Source organism: Salvelinus fontinalis, chromosome 38 (genome assembly GCF_029448725.1).
Source record: "Salvelinus fontinalis isolate EN_2023a chromosome 38, ASM2944872v1, whole genome shotgun sequence".
NCBI classification, from domain to species: Eukaryota; Metazoa; Chordata; class Actinopteri; order Salmoniformes; family Salmonidae; genus Salvelinus; species Salvelinus fontinalis.
The window spans coordinates 32,241,393-32,261,202 of NC_074702.1; the positions used below are offsets into that span (position 1 = coordinate 32,241,393).

The 19,810-nt window shown below is 46.2% G+C and overlaps 1 protein-coding gene across 1 annotated transcript in view; it reads right to left on the reverse strand.

Moving 5' to 3' along the window:
- LOC129837324 (PC3-like endoprotease variant B) overlaps positions 1-19,810 on the reverse strand; it is a 153,112-nt gene that overhangs the window by 58,805 nt on the left and 74,497 nt on the right. Inside the window, exons 7-12 of the mRNA XM_055903396.1 lie at positions 6,602-6,639; positions 5,690-5,769; positions 5,301-5,389; positions 3,998-4,170; positions 3,577-3,792; positions 879-982 (exon numbers count right to left, since the gene is read on the reverse strand). Coding sequence (XP_055759371.1) covers positions 879-982; positions 3,577-3,792; positions 3,998-4,170; positions 5,301-5,389; positions 5,690-5,769; positions 6,602-6,639 — 700 coding nt within the window. The remainder of the gene's footprint in view (positions 1-878; positions 983-3,576; positions 3,793-3,997; positions 4,171-5,300; positions 5,390-5,689; positions 5,770-6,601; positions 6,640-19,810) is intronic.

Here is a 19,810-nt window from a genome sequence, read left to right on the forward strand (position 1 = left end):
TCTCAAGAGAAGACAGGCTATGTGCACACTGCCCACAAAATGAGGTGGAAACTGAGCTGCACTTCCTAACCTCCTGCCCAATGTATGACCATATTAGAGAGACATATTTCCCTCAGATTACACAGATCCACAAAGAATTTGAAAACAAATCCAATTTTGATAAACTCCCATATCTACTGTGAGAAATTCCACAGTGTGCCATCACAGCAGCAAGATTTGTGACCTGGTGCCACAAGAAAAGGGCAACCAGTGAAGAACAAACACCATTGTAAATACAACCCATATTTATGCTTCTTTATTGTAACTTGTGTGCTTTAACCATTTGTACATTGTTACAACACTGTATATATATAATATAACATTTGTAATGTCTTTATTGTTTTGAAACTTCTGTATGTGTAATGTTTACTGTTAATTTGTATTGTTTATTTCACTTTTGTATAATATCTACCTCACTTGCTTTGGCAATGTTAACACGTTTCCCATGCCAATAAAGCCCCTTGAATTGAATTGAATTGAATTAGAGAGAGAGAGAGAGAGAGAGAGAGAGAGAGAGAGAGAGAGAGAGAGAGAGAGAGAGAGAGAGAGAGAGAGAGAGAGGAGAGAGGAGAGTGAGAGAGAGAGAGAGAGAGAGGAGAGAGGAGAGAGAGAGAGAGAGAGAGAGAGAGAGAGAGAGAGAGAGAGAGATCGATCACTTGCACAAATAGACAGTGGGAGAGAAAGGGAGCTACTTGAACTTCACCATAAAGATGGGAAACTAAGACCAAAAAGCAAACTACCTACAGCAAGCCATGGAATGTAGATGAAAAACAGATAGTGGAGAAAGTGATGTGACAGTTGAGTAAGGGTCAGGAGGGGAAAGGATGACCAAGGCTTACTTGGCCTCCAGGACAAGAGCCAGAATCCCGGCCGCGATGGGTGCCGCACTGGATGTCCCCGCAAAGTGGGTGACACAACCGTCCCCTAGATTGGACACTGTCACCTGCAGAGCACACAACAGAATACTGTACATTTCAGTTGCAACTTAACAAACATGGTGGTGTACACACACCGCAACCAAAAAGTGTTTAATAACGTGCAGGGTACACTCTTAGATAAAAAGATGCTATCAAAAACCTTAAAGGGTTAGGAATACTCTTTGGAGAACCCTTTTGGTTCCAGGTCGAACCCTTTTGGGTTCCATGTGAAACCCCCACAAATGTGTTTACATCCCTGTTAGTCAGTATTTCTCCTTTTCCAAGATAATACATCCACCTGACATTTGTGTCATATCGAGAAGCTGATTAAACAGCATGATCATTATGCAGGTGCCCCTTGTGGTGGGGACAATAAAAGGTCACTCTAAAATATGCCGTTTTTTCACGCAACACAAATGCTACAGATGTCTCAAGCTTTGAGGGAGCCTGCAATTGGCATGCTGACTGCAGGAATGTCCACCAGAGCTGTTGCCAGAGAATTGAATGTTCCTTTCTCTACCATAAGCCACCTCCAACGTGGTTGTAGAGGATTTGGCGGTACGTCCAACCGTAGAACTTGTGTATAGCGTCGTGTGGGCGAGCGGTTTGCTGATTTCAACGTTGTGAACAGAGTGCCCCATGGTGGTGGTCGGGGTTATGGTATGGGCAGGCTTAAGACACAAGTGCATTTTATCGATGGCAATTTGAATGCACAGAAATACCGTGACAAAATTGTGAGGCCCATTATGAGGCCTATTTCTTTTAAGCTATCTGTGACTGACACATCCATACCTGTATTCCCACATGTGAAATCCATAGACAAGGGCTTAATGACCTAATGACTGATTTCCTCGTAACTTGGTAAAATCCTTGAAATTGTTGCATGTTGCGTTTATATTTTTGTTCAGTATAGTTGTTTTGACCATGCACCTGGGACAATTATTGAATGTGTGTACACTCTTTTTTAACCAAAGAAACAAATTCATACATAGTTAGCTATCATGCTCTCGGGTGAAGATTTCAATGAAGTCCCACGTGGGGGAACTGATCTTGTAACAGCGACCAGGGGAAATGTATTTCTCTCTCTCTCTGTCTCTGTCTCTGTCTCTGTCTCTGTCTCTGTCTCTGTCTCTGTCTCTGTCTCTCTCTCTCTCTCTCTCTCTCTCTCTCTCTCTCTCTCCTCTCTCTCTCTCTCTCTCTCTCGCTCTGCTCACTCTCACACAAATGTATACACCCCTAACGTTCCTCTACCACACTTGAGGGGTATCCTACAAAGCAGTTTTGAGGAGTTAGCGAGGTAACTCTGGTCAACTCCGAGTTCAACTCGGGATAACCGGTCATATGAAAGTGGCTCACCTTTTACTGTAGCTAGGTACATCTCCATGGCAACAAATCCTTCAGAACTAACCTGCTCCTCTACCGGCTCTGGTGCAGGTTAACTCAGGGCTACTCCACTTACCCTGAATGAAATGACTGAGCCACAAGTTGAGGACCAAGGAAACCCGTATTCCTTCCCTCTTGCAAAGACTGTGTCGTCATCCCATTCACTTGAGGAAGACGACGGAATGCATATTTTGTTAATCAAATGTGTTCTGTTGATGTGTTAAAATACAGCGCGTTATACTGTACATCTAGCCATGACAGAATGCCTTTTAAACTTCACACACAGTAAAACTTTTGTGTGACGTAATAAAATGATGTTATCGACAGCAGGTGGGGGGGGGGGGGGGGGTGGGGTGGGGGGGGGGGGGCTTGTGGTTGTGCATTGATAAGCACACCGAAGTAGGAATTAACGATTAGTAATAAAATGAAGACGGCACTTCTAAAAGCCTATTTCACGACATAGCCTGCTGAATTTGCACGGTAACTTTTCTTTCAATTCGATTTTGGCACAATTGTACATGTGGCACTGACTCGCACGTGGAAGAGTTCGGTATTCAACTGCAACATGCACACGCAGTTACGAGCTTGCTACAGTTAGTGGCAGGCGGGCGAGCAACATCCACCGTCGTCGTACGGATGAAGCCTGAGCTGAAATGTGACGCTAACTGAAGCTGGTTCGCTTTAGAAAACCCTGAGTAAAATCTAGCTTGCTTCGTACGGAAACACCTCTGACCACGAATGTGGTGACTGACCGAACGCCTCAGGGGAGTAGACTGGAAGTAGCATTAGTCACAGTCACAGTCAGTGGTAGGTGTTACTGGGTAATATTAGACTATTAGACTGAGCAGGGCACACAGACATTTTTCTTTCCTGGCCTTCGACTTTGTCACACTCCTGAACTGAGTGCACATCAACACCTCTCTTCCTTCTCTCGTTCCCTCTTTTGCTCTGCCGCTTCAGCCGCTGTGCCACGCTTCACCTCCAATTAACACTTGCGACTGTGTGTGTGTGTGTGTGTGCATCCACACATATCCGCCAGCCACATCCTGCCCAGCAGCCTCCCAGGTCAACCGTGAAGCTGCTATAAATATCACAGCAGTTAACAGGCTGCTAACAGGAGCTAAAGAGCAGTGCTGCACTCACTCTCACACAGTGTCGAATAGATATACACACACAAATAGATAAACACACATGCACGCACGCAGACACACACACACCCACACACACAGATACTTACTAGGGGTAGTGTGTTTCCCAAACTGGCTCCAGTTAGAGTGACAGCCATGACAGCAGGGCAGGGCTCGCCGAAAAAGGCGGGCTTGCCCATGTGAGTGACAGCCCCGATGGCAATGCTGTAGACACTGTTGACATAGCCGTCTGCTCCACAGTGGTCGTTCACCAACCCGCCATTACCAGACGCCCACACAAATATACTTCCTTTTCCACCTCGCCCCTGTATTAAGGTGAAAGAGAGAGGAGAGGGGAGTTGGTGGAAGGGTAACATAGAATAGAATAGAATTACAATGAATAGAGAAAAGCGAGCGTGCATGAGTTTGTGTGTGTGAACGTTCATGTGTACATGCATGTTTAGTATGGGTGTGTGTATACTTGCGTGCCTACATGTACTTTTCCTGTGTGTGTGTGTGTGTTAACCTTGCCTTCTGCGTGCCCAGCCTCAGTGCTTTCTGTGTGAGTGTCCCCGGCCCGGCCATCTCCTGTCCGTCGTCCCGCGGGCCCCAGCAGCACACGTACACATCAATGAAGTCATTGTTGAAGGTCAGAGACGTGGCCTCCATGGAGTCCGTCACCGTGCCGTCCAGCAGACGGATACCTGGCCGAGTCAAAGGTCAGAGGTCACGGGGCAGAGGGAAGAGGTCAGGGGTGACAGTTAATTTCAAGGATTTTTTTTTTTACTGCACATTTATGATGATACCGATCTAGCCCTGCGAATTAGTTTGAACAGCTGTTGGCTTTTAGCATTATAATATGACACTAGAATAAAAACAGTGATTTTCAGAGGATATTTTTATTCAAATGTCCCAATACATTTTCTTGTTGATGCATACTTCTGCTATGGTCTGTAGGCTGTATTATATTAGTCATCCTCACACAAAAAAAACGAATTACAACAACTCAAACCCAAAATGAGATGTTCAATTAGGTCTATATTGCTCAATAGCAGTGTGTCCCTGTCAAATCCAAACACAAACACCAATTAGATAGATTTCTCTCATCATTCACAAATACAGCTGAACATCGACACCTAAACTGGCTGCAATGGACGCATTGATTGCTGGGCTTTATCGAAGGAATGCACTGCAAATGCATTGTTCTGTTGTGGATACGCCTGTGGTCCCTTTGTCCTCATTATCAAGCCTCAGCGCTATGATTCACTTTAACTAGGCCCGCCTCCCAAAAACCACCCTATTCCCAATTTTTTGGGGCGCACTGCTTTTTGACCATGGCCCATCAAAAGTAGTACGCTATATAGGAAATAGGGTACCATTTGGGACTCATACGTTATCTGATGTCATAACCAATCACTGGCATTGCATTACCCTGTTGTCGTTGCCTTTTATCGAGCCATTTCATTACACTTGATGTGTGCTTGTCTTCATCGTATGTTATCACTGCGCTGCTACATATCATATCGTTTCTCTGGTAATACTAACAGTGCGCTTCTCTCTTTCATGAGCGTACTGTTACTGTATTGCCCATCGTTACCTCGCCTCGCGTCTCCTATTCAGTCTGACTGAATCATAATGGCATACCGTATGAGACAACATCATGTCTCATAGACCATGTGCGTTTGTCCGTGCAATCATATTCGATGTACAGATCATGGCAGCACAACCAGCACGATCATTCAACAAGGTGCACATTTGAAACGTACGATCACTTCTACCGGTCTTTCATTTTGATGGATTACGTCGGCATGGACACGGGCAGTGTTGTACTCACCACCGACCCTGGCGTTGAAAGCGATGCCCACGCCACAGTAAGAGTTGTTGGCCTCCATGGCCACTTCCCCTGCACACCTGGTGCCGTGGCTGGGACAGGTGAGAACGTTACGTCATACACATACACACACACACACAAACACGCACACACAGAAACACGCAGGGGCGCTCTCGCCGCACACACACAAAAAAAAAACCAGACTGCATCTCTAACGCAAATGTAGACAAAGAACAACTCATTCCGAAAAACGAGGAAACAAAACTGCAACAGGAAAGAGGACTGCAAATAGTGAGAGATGACAGAGGAACGTGAAGAATGAGAGGGGTGGGGTGGTGGGGGGGGGGGGGGTGAACGAGTGAGATGAATGTGGCGATTAAGAAGTGCGTTACCCGTTCTCCTCGTCTCTGAGCGGCATGGGGTCATGGGAAAGGCCGTGTGAGCCACGCAGGTCAAAACTGGCAAAGGCCTCCTGAGAGACACACCACAGTGTAACGTCATGGAACAACATGGAGAGCATGTCGCCTGATCCCAGATCTGTTTTTAGCTGTATGGCCAACTCTTATGGTTGTTAGGAGTTGGCTATACAGCTCAAAACAGATCTGGCGTCAGAATAGAGATGATGTGGAAATGACACAGGAAAATAATAAAATGGCATTTCTGGAAGTATGTGTGATGATGGTCTTCTATTCTCTTTCAATATGGAGGACAACTTGTTCACTGTGAGGGGAGGAGATGACAGGCTACACAGCAGACGAGCGATGTGCGTCTATCGAGTCGAATATGATCAAGGAGGTGCACTCAAGGACACGGGAGTCAGAGTACAACCTCATGGAGCCATGCTTCAGTCTCTCTCTCAGGCTATACATGAGTGCCAAACTACATGTTGGCCTGTTGGCTTTGATCTGAACAGTGGCTCTCGGATGATAAATGATAGAAAGCAGTAGTAGCCAGTCAATTGTCTGGCAGTCAGTCCACCACAGCGCCTCTACTCTGGGTGAGTTGGTGTAGAGTGAAGTTGCCCCTAGATGCTGATCTTGGGTCAGTTGACCATTTTCCCCCCACTAATGGTTACGGTTGGGATTCGAGGAGGAGAAGCTGATCCTAGATCTGTATCTAGGTCGAAACTTCACCCGAAGCAGTCACCATAGCTTCATCAATTTGACATGGGTGTTAATCTATCTGCTGTATAGCGTCATCTACTGTATACACAGTAAATGTTGAATGAATTAATTGTGTAATGGCCCAGATAGGACAGATGACATAGATGGTCACTTCAAAATAAATCAAACAAGTTAACTCACAAAGTTTCTCTTCAGATCCATGTTCGTATGATCCACACCTAAAGGGGAGGCGGGAAAGTAAATATCAGTGTTTGTACATAAAAGCTACAAATGAGGGATACAGCAACTAAACGGATTTAACGATTTAACACGCAATGAGTCTGGAGGTTCCTCTATGCTCTCTTCTGTGAACCTGAAGGGATTTCAAAAAAAATGTAAGCGGTTGGGCTGGGAGAGAGAAGAAGAAAAGACGAGGAGAGGAAAAAGAGAGAGAAAATGCAGAGGACAGAGAGGATGCAGAGCACCGTGCATTCTGTTCCTCTCTCATGTTATCCCTTCCATCTGCATCCCTCCTTCCACCCTGTTCTCCCTTTCAACTTTAGCTCTGAACCAGCTCCTATGGAAATACAAATATGGGTTCTCTCCCTAGCCACTCTCTCAGTCTCTCTCTCTCTCTCTCTCTCTCTCTCTCGCTCTCTCTCTCTCTGTCTTTGCTCAATCTCTACTTCAATCTCTCCATCTCTCCTGCCCCCTCTCTCTCTCCCCTTTTCTTTCTCCCGTGGAACGGGCTCTCTACTAGGTCCTTTTTCTGCTCTCTCACCCCATCTCTCCCTCTTTTCCTCCTCCCTCCATCTCCCCTCCCCCTCTCTCCTCCTGTGGCCGAGCCCCTGTGGACTCTAGCTACACTTTCTCAATCTGTCCCTCCCTCCCTCCCTCCCTCCCTCCCTCCCTCCCTCCCTTCCCCATCTCTCCATCTCTCTTCCTCTCTTTCTCTTCTCTCCTCCTGTTGCAGGGCCCCTGTGGACTCTCTCACAGACAGGCGAATGGAGGCCCCAGGAGGGCCCGGCCCGCTCTGCCACACACACACACGCACAAACACACAGGACCCGCCAGCCCTTTGTCCCACGCAGGCTGTGCCGTCAGGTTGCCATGACAACCCGCCGTTGACCGCGGCGGCCTGATTGTGTTCATCTGTGTCGGGTTAGAGCCCGGGTGAGTACAAGCACACCGCGCCTGGCCACAACCTCCATCTCTCTCTCTCTCTCTCTCTCTCTCTCTCTCTCTGTCTCTCTGTCTCTCTGTGTCTCTGTGTCTCTGTGTCTCTGTGTCTCTGTGTCTCTCTGTGTCTCTCTGTGTCTCTCTGTGTCTCTCTGTGTCTCTCTGTGTCTCTCTGTGTCTCTCTGTGTCTCTCTGTGTCTCTCTGTGTCTCTCTGTGTCTCTCTGTGTCTCTCTGTGTCTCTGTGTCTCTGTGTCTCTGTGTCTCTGTGTCTCTGTGTCTCTGTGTCTCTGTGTCTCTGTGTCTCTGTGTCTCTGTCTCTCTGTCTCTCTGTCTCTCTGTCTCTGTCTCTGTCTCTGTCTCTGTCTCTGTCTCTGTCTCTGTCTCTGTCTCTGTCTCTGTCTCTGTCTCTGTCTCTGTCTCTGTCTCTGTCTCTGTCTCTGTCTCTGTCTCTGTCTGTCTCTCTCTCTCTCTCTCTCTCTCACTCTCTCTCTCTCTCTCTCTCTCTCTCTCTCTCTCTCTCTCTCTCTCTCTGTCTCTCTCTCTCTCTCTCTCTCTCTCTCTCTCTCTCTCTCTCTCTCTCTCTCTCTCTCTCTCTCTCTCTCTCTCTCTTCTCTCTCTCTCTCTCTCTCTCTCTCTCTCTCTCTCTCTCTCTCTTCTCTCTCTCTCTCTCTCTCTCTCTCTCTCTCTCTCTCTCTCTCTCTCTCTCTCTCTCTCTCTCTCTCTCTCTCTCTCTCTCTCTCTCTCTCTCTCTCTCTCTCTCTCTCATCTCTCTCTCTCTCACTCTCTCTCTCTCTCTCTCTCTCTGTCTCTCTCTCTCTCTCTCTGTGTGTGTGAATCTTAGCCTCCCAGTAAATATGACCCTCTCCACATCTCTCTATCCTCTCTTTCCTCTTGCTGCATTCTCATTTTCTTTCTCCTCTCCCCCGTGTCTTTTCTTCCATTCTTCCCTTCTGTCCTTCTTTCATTTCCTCTCCTAGCCCAACAGCCAGCTTAATAGATCAGGTAGGCCAAAAAGAAATCAACCCGTTATGATTTACATATACTGACAGTGAACTCAAAACCTGTACCACATCTACCCGTAGTAGAGCGAATCCCCTCCTGTGAGCATCACCTGTATAAAGTCTGGGCCTATCTGGGTCAGTTCTCTGAGGTGTGGTGAACCACCACCAGGCTGACGGTGGTAAACGAGCTCGCCTTGTTAACAAAGTTCAGTGAGCAGCGTTTCTGTGTGCGTGAGTGCATGAATGTGCGTCCGCATTCGTGAGTGCGCGCGTGTGAGCTGTGACTCTGTGTGCGTGTGTGTGCGACTGTGTGCATGTGTGTGCGAGTACGGGCAGCGTTTCTCTGCGTGTACGCGTGTGTGTGTATGTGCCGTCTTCGCACTACTCAAGTCACCGCTAAGAGGTGACACACACCGCTCACTGCTGCAGGGATGTCATCAGGCATTATCGTCAAGCCACCGAGGGAGGGGACATGGAGGGGCACAGAGGACAAACCCACAGCCTTGTCCCCCTTGACTGAGGAGGCTCCCGTGGGCGGCCGGTGACAACAGTAACGATGATGGGATGTGGTGTGGTGGTAATCAACCTGATAATAGCCATGTCTAACAGGGCAGCCCTCTGCCAGCCTAATGAAGATCTCAGCAGCCACAGTGGAAATTAGCCGTCCAACATTGGCTGTAATGGAGTGATGTGGATTGTGCGTGTCTGTGTGTTTAGGATGTTGGGGGGGGGGGGGAGTGGCGGGTGTGTGTGTTTGTGTGGGCGTGTGTGTGTGTTCGTGTGTGTGTGTAGTGTCTAATGCTCCCCGTCATGAAGAGATATTGTAACAACATAAAATGGAGTTCTGGGAAAGGTTGGTCAAAGTACAAACGCACCGTGCTTCTCTTGTGCACACACCACACACTCAAACACCCACATATTTCGTGCACATTCAAGTGCATAAAGGTATACAGAGTCAGAGAGCAGACAGGCATGTCTCGGCTAGATGGAACACTGTAGGTGGTGGAGCAAATGTAAAACCATGCGATGAATACAAATGCCTTGAACCTGAGTGACCCAGTCTGAAGTGTGTGCAAGTGTGTGTGTGTGTGTGTGTGTGTGTGTGTGTGTGTGTGTGTGTGCGTGCGTGCGTGCGTGCGTGCGTGTGTGTATGCAGCGGCGACACTCTGTCTCTTTGTGCCCTGTATTCATTGTGGACCTCAGGGTCGAACACACACAAATCACACATATAGATGCGGCAGAGGCCATTTTGTGGCGACAGCGAGCCGGGAGCAGCAGTGGCAATGAATACACATCACTTCAGAGGAGACCAAACACACCTGGGTCTCACTTCCTGCTCTCACATTTGCCTGATTTTCTAAAGGATTCACAGTAAATAGGGCTAGGTAACCTCTTCCTTTCTTACCAACATAACATGGCTATATTGCATTGGCGGATTGTGGGGTTTGTATGTGTATTATGTGGAGGATGCAGATATCTGTAATCCGACGACTACGCCACTGAGAAGATCAATGAAATTGTATTGAATTGAAACAGATCTGTGTCCAATACCTCTAGCTATTCATGTCTGTGAGTCTATCTACCCACTTACCTGAATTTAACCAGGTATGTTACTATGGATCTCTTACAATACAGACCTGGCAACAAAAGAGTGTCAACTTCGTCTGTGTCTAGTTCACACAGTTTATAATTCTCAGTGTCTAAAGCTGGCTGTGTCTCACGTTGTCATATAAATCCCACACTAATCCTGCTCTCGCCACACGTCTCTGGGAGAGTGTGTGTGTTCATGCGAGTGCGTGTGTGTGTGCGGGCGAGGTGGGACGTTGTGGCGCGGCGAAGCTGGTGTTATCGTGGCGGCAGCGGTGGCGAGGGTGAGACTTCCTGCCCCCACACCTCCCTCCAATTAATCAGCGGCGTCGTTAAGAGCGCCCGGGTGGACATGGAGACCTGCCCATAATTAGGGAGCTTTGTTCAGCGCTGGCTGTGAGCTGCTGTGGAGGGGCTGCAAAGGGGGCGGGAGAGCAGAGTGTGGCACAGTGTGTGTGTGTGTGTGTGTGTGTGTGTGTGTGTGTGTGTGTGTGTGTGTGTGTGTGTGTGTGTGTGTGTGTGTGTGTGTGTGTGTGTGTGTGTGTGTGTGGTGGGGGGGGGGAAGGGAGGGAGGGATGGAGGGGAGGGAGGGAGGAGGAGGGAGAGAGGAAGAGCGTGGTGTGTGTGCGAGTGAGGGTGAGTTGTAAAGTGGGACATTAGTATTCAGGCGGCTCAGAGGGCCCCTACCGTTTCCCTGCCTGCCTTCCCACAGACCCTCTCTCCCCCTGGACACTGGAAGAGGTTGAGTAGGTTGGGCTGAAGTGGCGGTGGGTAGCTGGTTACAGTACCAGAGTCCTAATGGGGAGTATAGGTAGGGTGGGGCCATTTAGGAATAGACCAAATGCAACCCATGTCAATTATATGAGAACCTGAAGCCTCATCCACACCTCACTCAAAACCTTTACATCCACCCTAATATCAACTATCCACTCTCCACAGCTTTGAGGACTACCGTTTAGTCTTGGCACTACCGTTTGTCCTTCAACAATCCATAGTTTTTTTTTTTTTTTTTTTTATAAAACCTTTATTTTCTACTCAATTGTTAACATAAATAATGACACACTGCCTTTTCAGAAATGAAACAATAAATGTAATTCCTACTCAAAATAAATAAAATACAAATACAAAAGAACATATACATTCAACTTATTTCCTCAACAAAAAATTATTTCCCCTCCTCTACAAAACAAAGCGCTCCTTCATATGCCCACTTCTCCTCAAATAATGGGAGATCTTTTACAGCTGAGAATAACTCAAAATCCACTTTTATTCTTGCTTTCACTAATCCTTTAAAAACACATCTTATATCCTTCTCATATCCCATGTCTATCTTATGTTTCCTACTCAAAAGAATTGACATCTTAGCTTGTCCCAAAATAAAATTTAACAGTTGACATTTTCTTTTCTGTTGCTTACTATATTGAAACCCCAAAATAAAAACATTGTTATTGAAAATCTCACCTACAGCTCTAAACAAAGATTCCAGTATTTCCAATAGAGGTTTTATCCTCTCACACTCCATAAAACAGTGAAAAATGGTTTCTCTTATATTACAAAAAGGACATCCATCTCTAACATCTGAGTTAATGACAGATACAAAAGCATTAACTGCAATAATGCCATGTAAAACCCTCCATTGCATATCATCAGTACCCTTTTGTAACGGTGGTTTGTACAGTGCTCTCCATGCTGGCTTTACCTTGTCATCAATTCCCAATTTTACCCTCCATGGAGTGTCTTTTCTATTTTTCAATTTATCTTTATTTAACACCTTGACACACCCCCTATACAAGTCCTTCCCATTCACCTCATCCAAACCCACCTCCTCCAACCCTCTCAAATCCAACAATAAACCCTTTCTCTCTGACTCTGGGATATTTGGTGTAATCCCTAGTCTTGGAAATGCGACGTCTTCATCTTGTACCTTCTTCTCGTGGCTATTAAGCATTCCCCACTCTTCCCCTGACAGAGCCTTCTTGCAGCTTCCCAGCATTTGTTCGACAATCCTTTCCGACCTCACCCCCAAATGTTCAGCCACCCGTCTTCCATCCATTAAGGCGGGCCCAGCCATGGCCATTAACTGTTTTAAGGTGATGATTTTGCCCTTCACCAAAATCTTGGAGAAATGTGGAACAGCTGCAGTTGTACAATCCAGTCTTGCCCCATACACCAGAGGTTCCTCCAACAGCCAATGCACTGACTCCGCTGAAGTTCGTCTGGACACCTTCATTATGCTCCACACTCTGAGAAGACCTCTGTAAAACGGAGGTACTCCCTCCCTAGAAATCTGTCTACTATCAACCAGAAAAAAAGCCTTCTTTAATCCTAATCCTCCAACCCTCTGTAATACAAGACCTGCCACCCCTCTCCACACCACCTTTTCCGGTCCATAAAGCAGCCTTTGAATAAACTGAAACCGGAAAGCAGCAGCTCTACTAGCAAGATGTACAAGACCTTGTCCCCCCTCCTCTTTTGATAAATATAAAACACTTTGTGGAACCCAATGATATTTATCCCAAAAGAAATCCACAATAATTGCCTGTATCTTAGCCAGAAGGCCAGATGGTGGTTCTAAAACTGACAACCGATGCCACAGTGCAGAGGCAATCACATTATTAACTATAATAGTGCGCCCCCTATATGACATACGAGATAATAACCAATGCCATCTCCTCATCCTCCCTTCCACCATTTCAACCACCCCACTCCAATTTTTTTCCATAGTCCCCTCATCTCCTAGGTACACTCCAAGATACTTAAAACCTCCCTTACACCATTCTAGCCCCCCTGGCAAAGCCATGATCCCTCCAGCCCATTTTCCAATCTGTAAAGCACAACTCTTTTCCCAATTTACCTTTGCAGAGGATATTCCCCTAAAACGATCAACCATTATACTCAAACTATCCACCTCCGCTTGATTTTTCACTAACACAATTACATCATCAGCATAGGCTGAGAGACGAATAGGAGGAATATCCTCTGAAAGGTACACCCCTCCAATGCGACTTCTAATGCTATTTAGTAGTGGCTCTATAGCAATGGCATACAACATCCCTGACAAAGAACATCCCTGCCTAATACCTCTACACACTTTAAAAGGAGCACTCAAACCACCGTTAACTTTCAATACACTTTCAATGTCACCATATATCACCTTTATCATGGCAATAAAACCCGAGCTGAACACAAACGCCTCAAGCGTGTGCCATAAATATTTATGTTCAACTCGGTCAAATGCCTTTTCCTGATCAATTGAAATTAGACCAGCATCCAACCCAATAGCCTTAGAGACGTCCAAAAAATCACGAATCAGAGAAATGTTATCCCCTATCTGCCTGCCAGGAACACAGTAGGACTGGTCCGTATGTATGATTTGCCCCATCACCTCCCTCAGCCTGTTGGACAAAGCCTTTGACAATATCTTATAATCAGTGCACAATAAAGCCACCGGCCTCCAGTTCTTCACCTCCCTAGGGTCACCCTTTTTGGGCAATAGGGTGAGGACAGCCCTTCTGCAGCTCATTGGTAGTAACCCTCCGGTTAAACTATCATTAACTACTTCTAGCCAATCCTCTCCCAACATAGCCCAAAAAGACTTAAAAAAGTCAACGGGAAGCCCATCAATGCCTGGTGCCCTTCCATTTTCCATGCCTTTTAATGCAGTGTATAACTCCTGCAAAGACAATGGTTGCTCCAGCTCAACCTGCGCTTCTGCAGCCACCTTTGGGAGCCCATCAAAGAACTGTTGTGTCACTGTTTTATCCTCTTTGTACTCACACTTATAGAGCTCAGCATAGAACTCTACTGCCCTCTTTCTAATTTCACTCGGGCTAGTGAGCTCTTGTCCAACAGCTGATTTGAGACAATGAATAATTTTTCTTTGTCCATTCTTTTTCTCTAAACCAAAGAAAAACTTGGATGAGGCATCCATTTCAGATATTCCCTGGAACTTACTTCTCACCAATGCCCCCTGTGCTCTGATACCCAGCAGGTCTGCCAATGCAGCTTTTCTCCTCTTGAGGGCCTGAGTATGGCCTCGATCTCCTGTGGTCTCAACCAACGTCATGACTTCCACTATTTCAAACTCTAAGGCTTTCATTGATCAGGTGATATCCTTGGTGACATTCCTCGTGTATTGATTACAGAATTGTTGAATCTGGATTTTCCCTATATCCCACCACTGTTGAATTGATACAAAACTAGCCTTTTGAGACCTCCACCTCTCCCACAAAAAACTGAAACATTTCCTGAAGTGAGCATCACTCAATAAAGTTATATTAAAATGCCAGTATGCACTTTTGGGTTTTACATCATTAATGAACACCACCTCTGTTATTAAACAATGATCCGAAAATCCCACTGGGGTTATCACACTTGATTTACAAACCTGAGATTGATGCTCAAAACAATAAAACCTATCTAACCTGGCCATAGAGATGGTGTTCTCTCTCACATGCGCCCATGTGTATTGCCTTGTGCCTCCATTTTGACTCCGCCAAATATCACACAGTTCATGTGTTACAATGAGGCGTTTTAAAAAAATCCTTGAGGCTATATGAGGTTCTTGGTGATTTCTATCTAAATCGCTGACTGTGCAGTTGAAATCCCCAGCAATAAATAAATAATCCTCTTTATTACATTTCTCAATGGTATTTGATAATGTCTCTAAAAACATACCCTCTCAACTGTCACCACTGGGGCATATACATTTATCAGACACATAGTGATGTTTTCATACCTTGCTCTGACTTTTAATAACCTCCCCTCAACTATCTACTCAACCTCATAAGACAAAGGCAAAAACCCTTTTGAGAACAAAATAGCCACACCCTCACTTTTTGAGTTTTTATGACTACACACCACTGTCCCCCCCCCACTCCTGTTGCCACATAACTTCATTTTCCAAATTACTATGCGTTTCTTGTAGAAAAATGATGTCACTTCCCTTTCCCCTAATTAACTCATACACCATGGCTCTTTTTTTACCATCTCTTCCCCCATTTACGTTTAAAGAAGAAATCTTAAAACTGCTCATGGATGAAAAAAATATACAGAGGATGATACAGCCACCCCATCTCTTTACAGAGTTAAAACTGCAACTAAACTTTTTCATTTTCTTTCGAATTTACATCACTTATCACTCTCGTGACCACTTTCTTGAGTCTAGCAATTTCAGGGCTTTTCAACCCTCCTCCTGTAATTTTTGACATCAGAAACTTTGCTGATTCAATAAACAATTCACTTTCAGGGAAAAAATCAATTACATTGTAATCCTGCATATATTTCTTCCCTTTTGTCACCTTCAGAAATTGACGTATCTTCTCAATTCCATATCTCCCTTCCACCCCATTTGTCTCGCTATATTGTTGTGACGCGTCAGATGACTCACTCTCGCTATCCTCCCCAGAAGAAAACTCCACCATCTCTACCACTTATTCATCTTCAACTGATTTATCACTCTCTACCTTTCTCTTAGAACTAGACCCTTCACCCCCCCTTACATTCTTCCTTTTACTCCTCGGTATTTTGAAAACATCTGCTTCTTTTTCCGTTATTTCAACCTCCTCTTGCCCTCCAATTTCATTTTCCAGCACCACCTCAGCGACGGCAGTCGCAATCTCACCACCTGTTTCCCCTCCCTCTTTTTTTCTGATCTACCACAATTTCCACCTTATCCACAATGTCTTCTTCTCCTACTTTTCCAACCACATCTGCCCACCTTCTCCCTTCCCCTGCACCCTTAGCATTTTCATCCCCTGGCGTTGGTGCTTTATTTGCACCAGCACTATAACTACTACCGGTCTCAGCGCGCTCATTCTCGGGACAACTGCGCACCAAATGCCCCTCTCTTCCACAACCAAAACATTTCATTGATTCAGTCGAAGCGTAAAATACATAATCAAATCCATCAATCTTAAAACTGAACGCTAAATTCAGTTAATCTACGTCCTTTTTTAAGATCATATGCACTTGCCTCCTATGAGACACGACATGTTTCAGCAACGGAGATTTGCATCCAAAAAGAACCTTCTTTATTGTAGATACGATTTGACCATGACGAGATAACTCTCGCTCCAGCACTTCATCTCTAACAAAAGGTGGCACGTTAGAAAGTATCACTTTTTTCGCCGGATTCATAAGCGGAAATACCTGCGTCTGTGTCTCCCGCAACACCACACCCGTCTCGACTATTTTATTCACCTTTTCAATAGAATCTAAGAAGATCACTACAGCGCTATTCATCCTTGAGGCTGATTTGATGCTATCATACCCAATGATAGCACCCACAGCCAGACTACATTCTTCTACTGAACACCCGGCCGCGGCTGGAATCTTCACTCCATGCCTCCGACTAAGTTTTTCATACTCCAAACTTCCACGAGTGGCCATTTCAACCAGCCCCACCCGCTGGTTGTGCCCTCGCGACAAAAAAACAACCTCAAACTATCCCACCACCCCTATACTTTCTTAGTAATATTTAGAAAAATTACCCTTAAACCAACTAAACTAATCAATATATATATATATATATATATATATATATATATATATATATATATATATATATATATATATATATACCAAAACCCAATAGAGTGAAAAGAAATCCAGTCGCTCTCACAATCACTCCTGCTTGACGACTCACTCCCAGCATGCACTCCGAAGAGAGAGAGAGAGAGAGAGAGGAGAGAGAGAGAGAGAGAGAGAGAGAGAGAGAGAGAGAGAGAGAGAGAGAGAACACTTGCACAAATAGACAGGGGGAGAGAAAGGGAGCTACTTGAACTTAGACATAAAGATGGGAAACTAAGACCGCTAACAGATACAAAGCAAACTACCTACAGCAGAGAGAGAGAGCGGGTTACAGGTCTGCATTGCACACCAATCTCAGCCAATTCAGCACACTGACGTCATGTTCATCTGTGGATGGATGTAGGTGATTGAGATGATGTGCTAACAAACTCCCACTCCGTCTCTCCTCCATGACTGTATTTCTCTCTGTTCCTCTCCCTACCTATCTGTTTCCTCACTCCCCCCCCCCTCCTCTCTCTCTCATCCCCGGTTCCGTGTCTCTCCTCCCTGGTTGTGTGTCTCTCCCCTCCATGTACCTTTCTCTTTCTCTCCTCCCTCTCCCTGTATTTCTGCTCTGCTCTCTTGGTGTCTGATCGCAGTGGATGAGTGATTATGTTATTAAGGTTATTGTCATGTTCTGGGACATTACAGTAATAACAACAACAGTGGTGAGATGCAACAGAACGCACACCGCATCACACATATCACCCCACCTCTCATCTTGGCTGGGTGTCTCTTACGAAACAACCCGTTACTGAAGCAGCAATGTGATATCCTCAGCCAAACCACTGACTGGGCACACACAACAGTTCAAATTCTACTTTTGATTGATATTTGATTAAGTTGTCTAATGTGGATTCAATGTGAAATCAACGCAACTTGGCGCCATGTCATTGGATTTTGGTTAAACGTTGGCTGGAGAAATAAGACTTAACTCACAAAAAATGCGAGTTTGTTGATTACTTTTCGCAAGCCTAATCATATTTCCAATTTAACACAACATTGTCACATGGAAATCTTTTGATAGCTTGTGCTGGAACGACACGAATACAATGACATGAAAACAATAACTAATTGATACAGACAGTTTATACCCAGAAGGATACCGCTTTAAAACTCAGCACCTCTACATTCAACTGATCCACTCATAATCTCATTACTCTCCCATCAACACACCACGTATTTCCACCCAGCAGCAATATGGACAGCTGTCTACAGTACATGTATATCCCCCCCCCCCCCCCCCCCCCTGTATAACCTACAGATCATCCCTGACTTCCAAACTAAACACTGCAGCTCCCTGCTACTCAGGTCGCCGCTGCAGCTTCACTCTCGGTCGGGCTAATTGTATTCATGGCGAACCGTGTTGACAAATTCATTTTGAAATCCATTAGTCTCATGACGTTGTTTAAACGATGCGCCCATTACTGTCCATTGCTGTAACACCCCTGATTCACATTCTAATACCCTTCTGATAAATCCGTTTATCTGCGACACATTCCGCTTGCCGTTAAGAGCGGAAATTAGGGAACTATTAACTATGTGGTGTTCTGTGTGTGTGTGTGTGTGTGAGAGTAAGTAAGTAAGTGAGTGAGAGAGAGAGAGAGAGAGAGAGAGAGAGAGAGAGAGAGAGAGAGAGAGAGAGAGAGAGAGAGAGAGAGAGAGAGAGAGAGAGAGAGAGAGAGAGAGAGAGAAGAGAGAGAGAGAGAGAGAGAGAGAGAGAGAGAGAGAGAGAGAGAGAGAGAGAGAGAGAGAGAGAGAGAGAGAGAGAGAGAGAGAGAGAGAGAGAGAGAGAGAGAGAGAGAGAGAAAACACTTGCACAAATAGACAGGGGGAGAGAAAGGGAGCTACTTTCCCCCTGAGGGCGAATACAGAGGAGGCAGACTAAGTGACTATAGAGCAGGTAGCAGGTAGGAGAACAACAATAATAAGGAAGGGAGAGAGGGTTGAATTAGTGAGAGCAGAGGAGGAGAGAAGGACTGAGAGTGAGGAGCGAGGGAAGAGGAGCAGAACAGACGAAGTGGCCTAAAATAAACCTCCTCCCCAAACTGCTCCTTCTGCTCATTACCTCCTACTCCTCCTCCACTTCCACCTTCTGCTCATCCTTCCTCTTCCTCAGCCTGCCTCTTCTCTTCCCCATCCTTCCACTTCTCTTCCTCCTCCTCCTCTCCCATCCCCCTCCTCCTATGTCCCCTTCCACTGCCTCCGCTTCCTGATCTCCATGCTCCAAGTACAGCACACCGCCTGCCGGTGTGTATGGGGGTTGTGTGGTGTCAGAGTGTAGCCACATAGCCATGATGAGCTGCTTGTTTACGTTTCCCATCACAACTACAGTGCTTCAAGGGCACCAGCACTGGACACCCTGTTCCCAGAGAACATCTAATGGACACGTCCTGGTGTGCGCCGCTGGTGCGCGTGTTTGTGTGCGCGTGTGCGTGTGTAGTGTGGTGTAATCATGCCTCGCTCTGGCGCGGGCTCTTAATTAAGAGCGGGAGGAGGGGTGGAGCAGCTGGCAGGAGGTGTAGGGGCCAGGGAACATCTGCAGGAGGCCAGTACACCACACACACGTACCACACACACACGCGCACGCACACACACACACACACACACACACACACACACACACACACACACACACACACACACACACACACACACACACACACACACACACACACACACACACACACACACACACACACACACACACACACACACACACACACACACACACACACACACACACACACACACACACAGCCACTTGGCAACTCACACCCAAGGGAACACACACGTACACCGCACATCCACCGCTACCATACCAGGGCACTGTCACCATGGCAACCCAGGACCAGCCATGTCACCCATCACTGAGAGAGGGGTGACAGAGAGAGGGGGGGGGGGGGGGGGGGGGGGGGGGGAGAGGACAAGGGGAGGGGGAGGCACTAAATGCTCTCCATATCCCTAAACATCCGTCTACTTCTTTCAAAGCAAAAGACAGAACGAGAGAGTGCAGGGGTAGAAAAGAAGGAGGCTGGAATTGCTGAGACATGAAGTACTGGATCTAAGGAG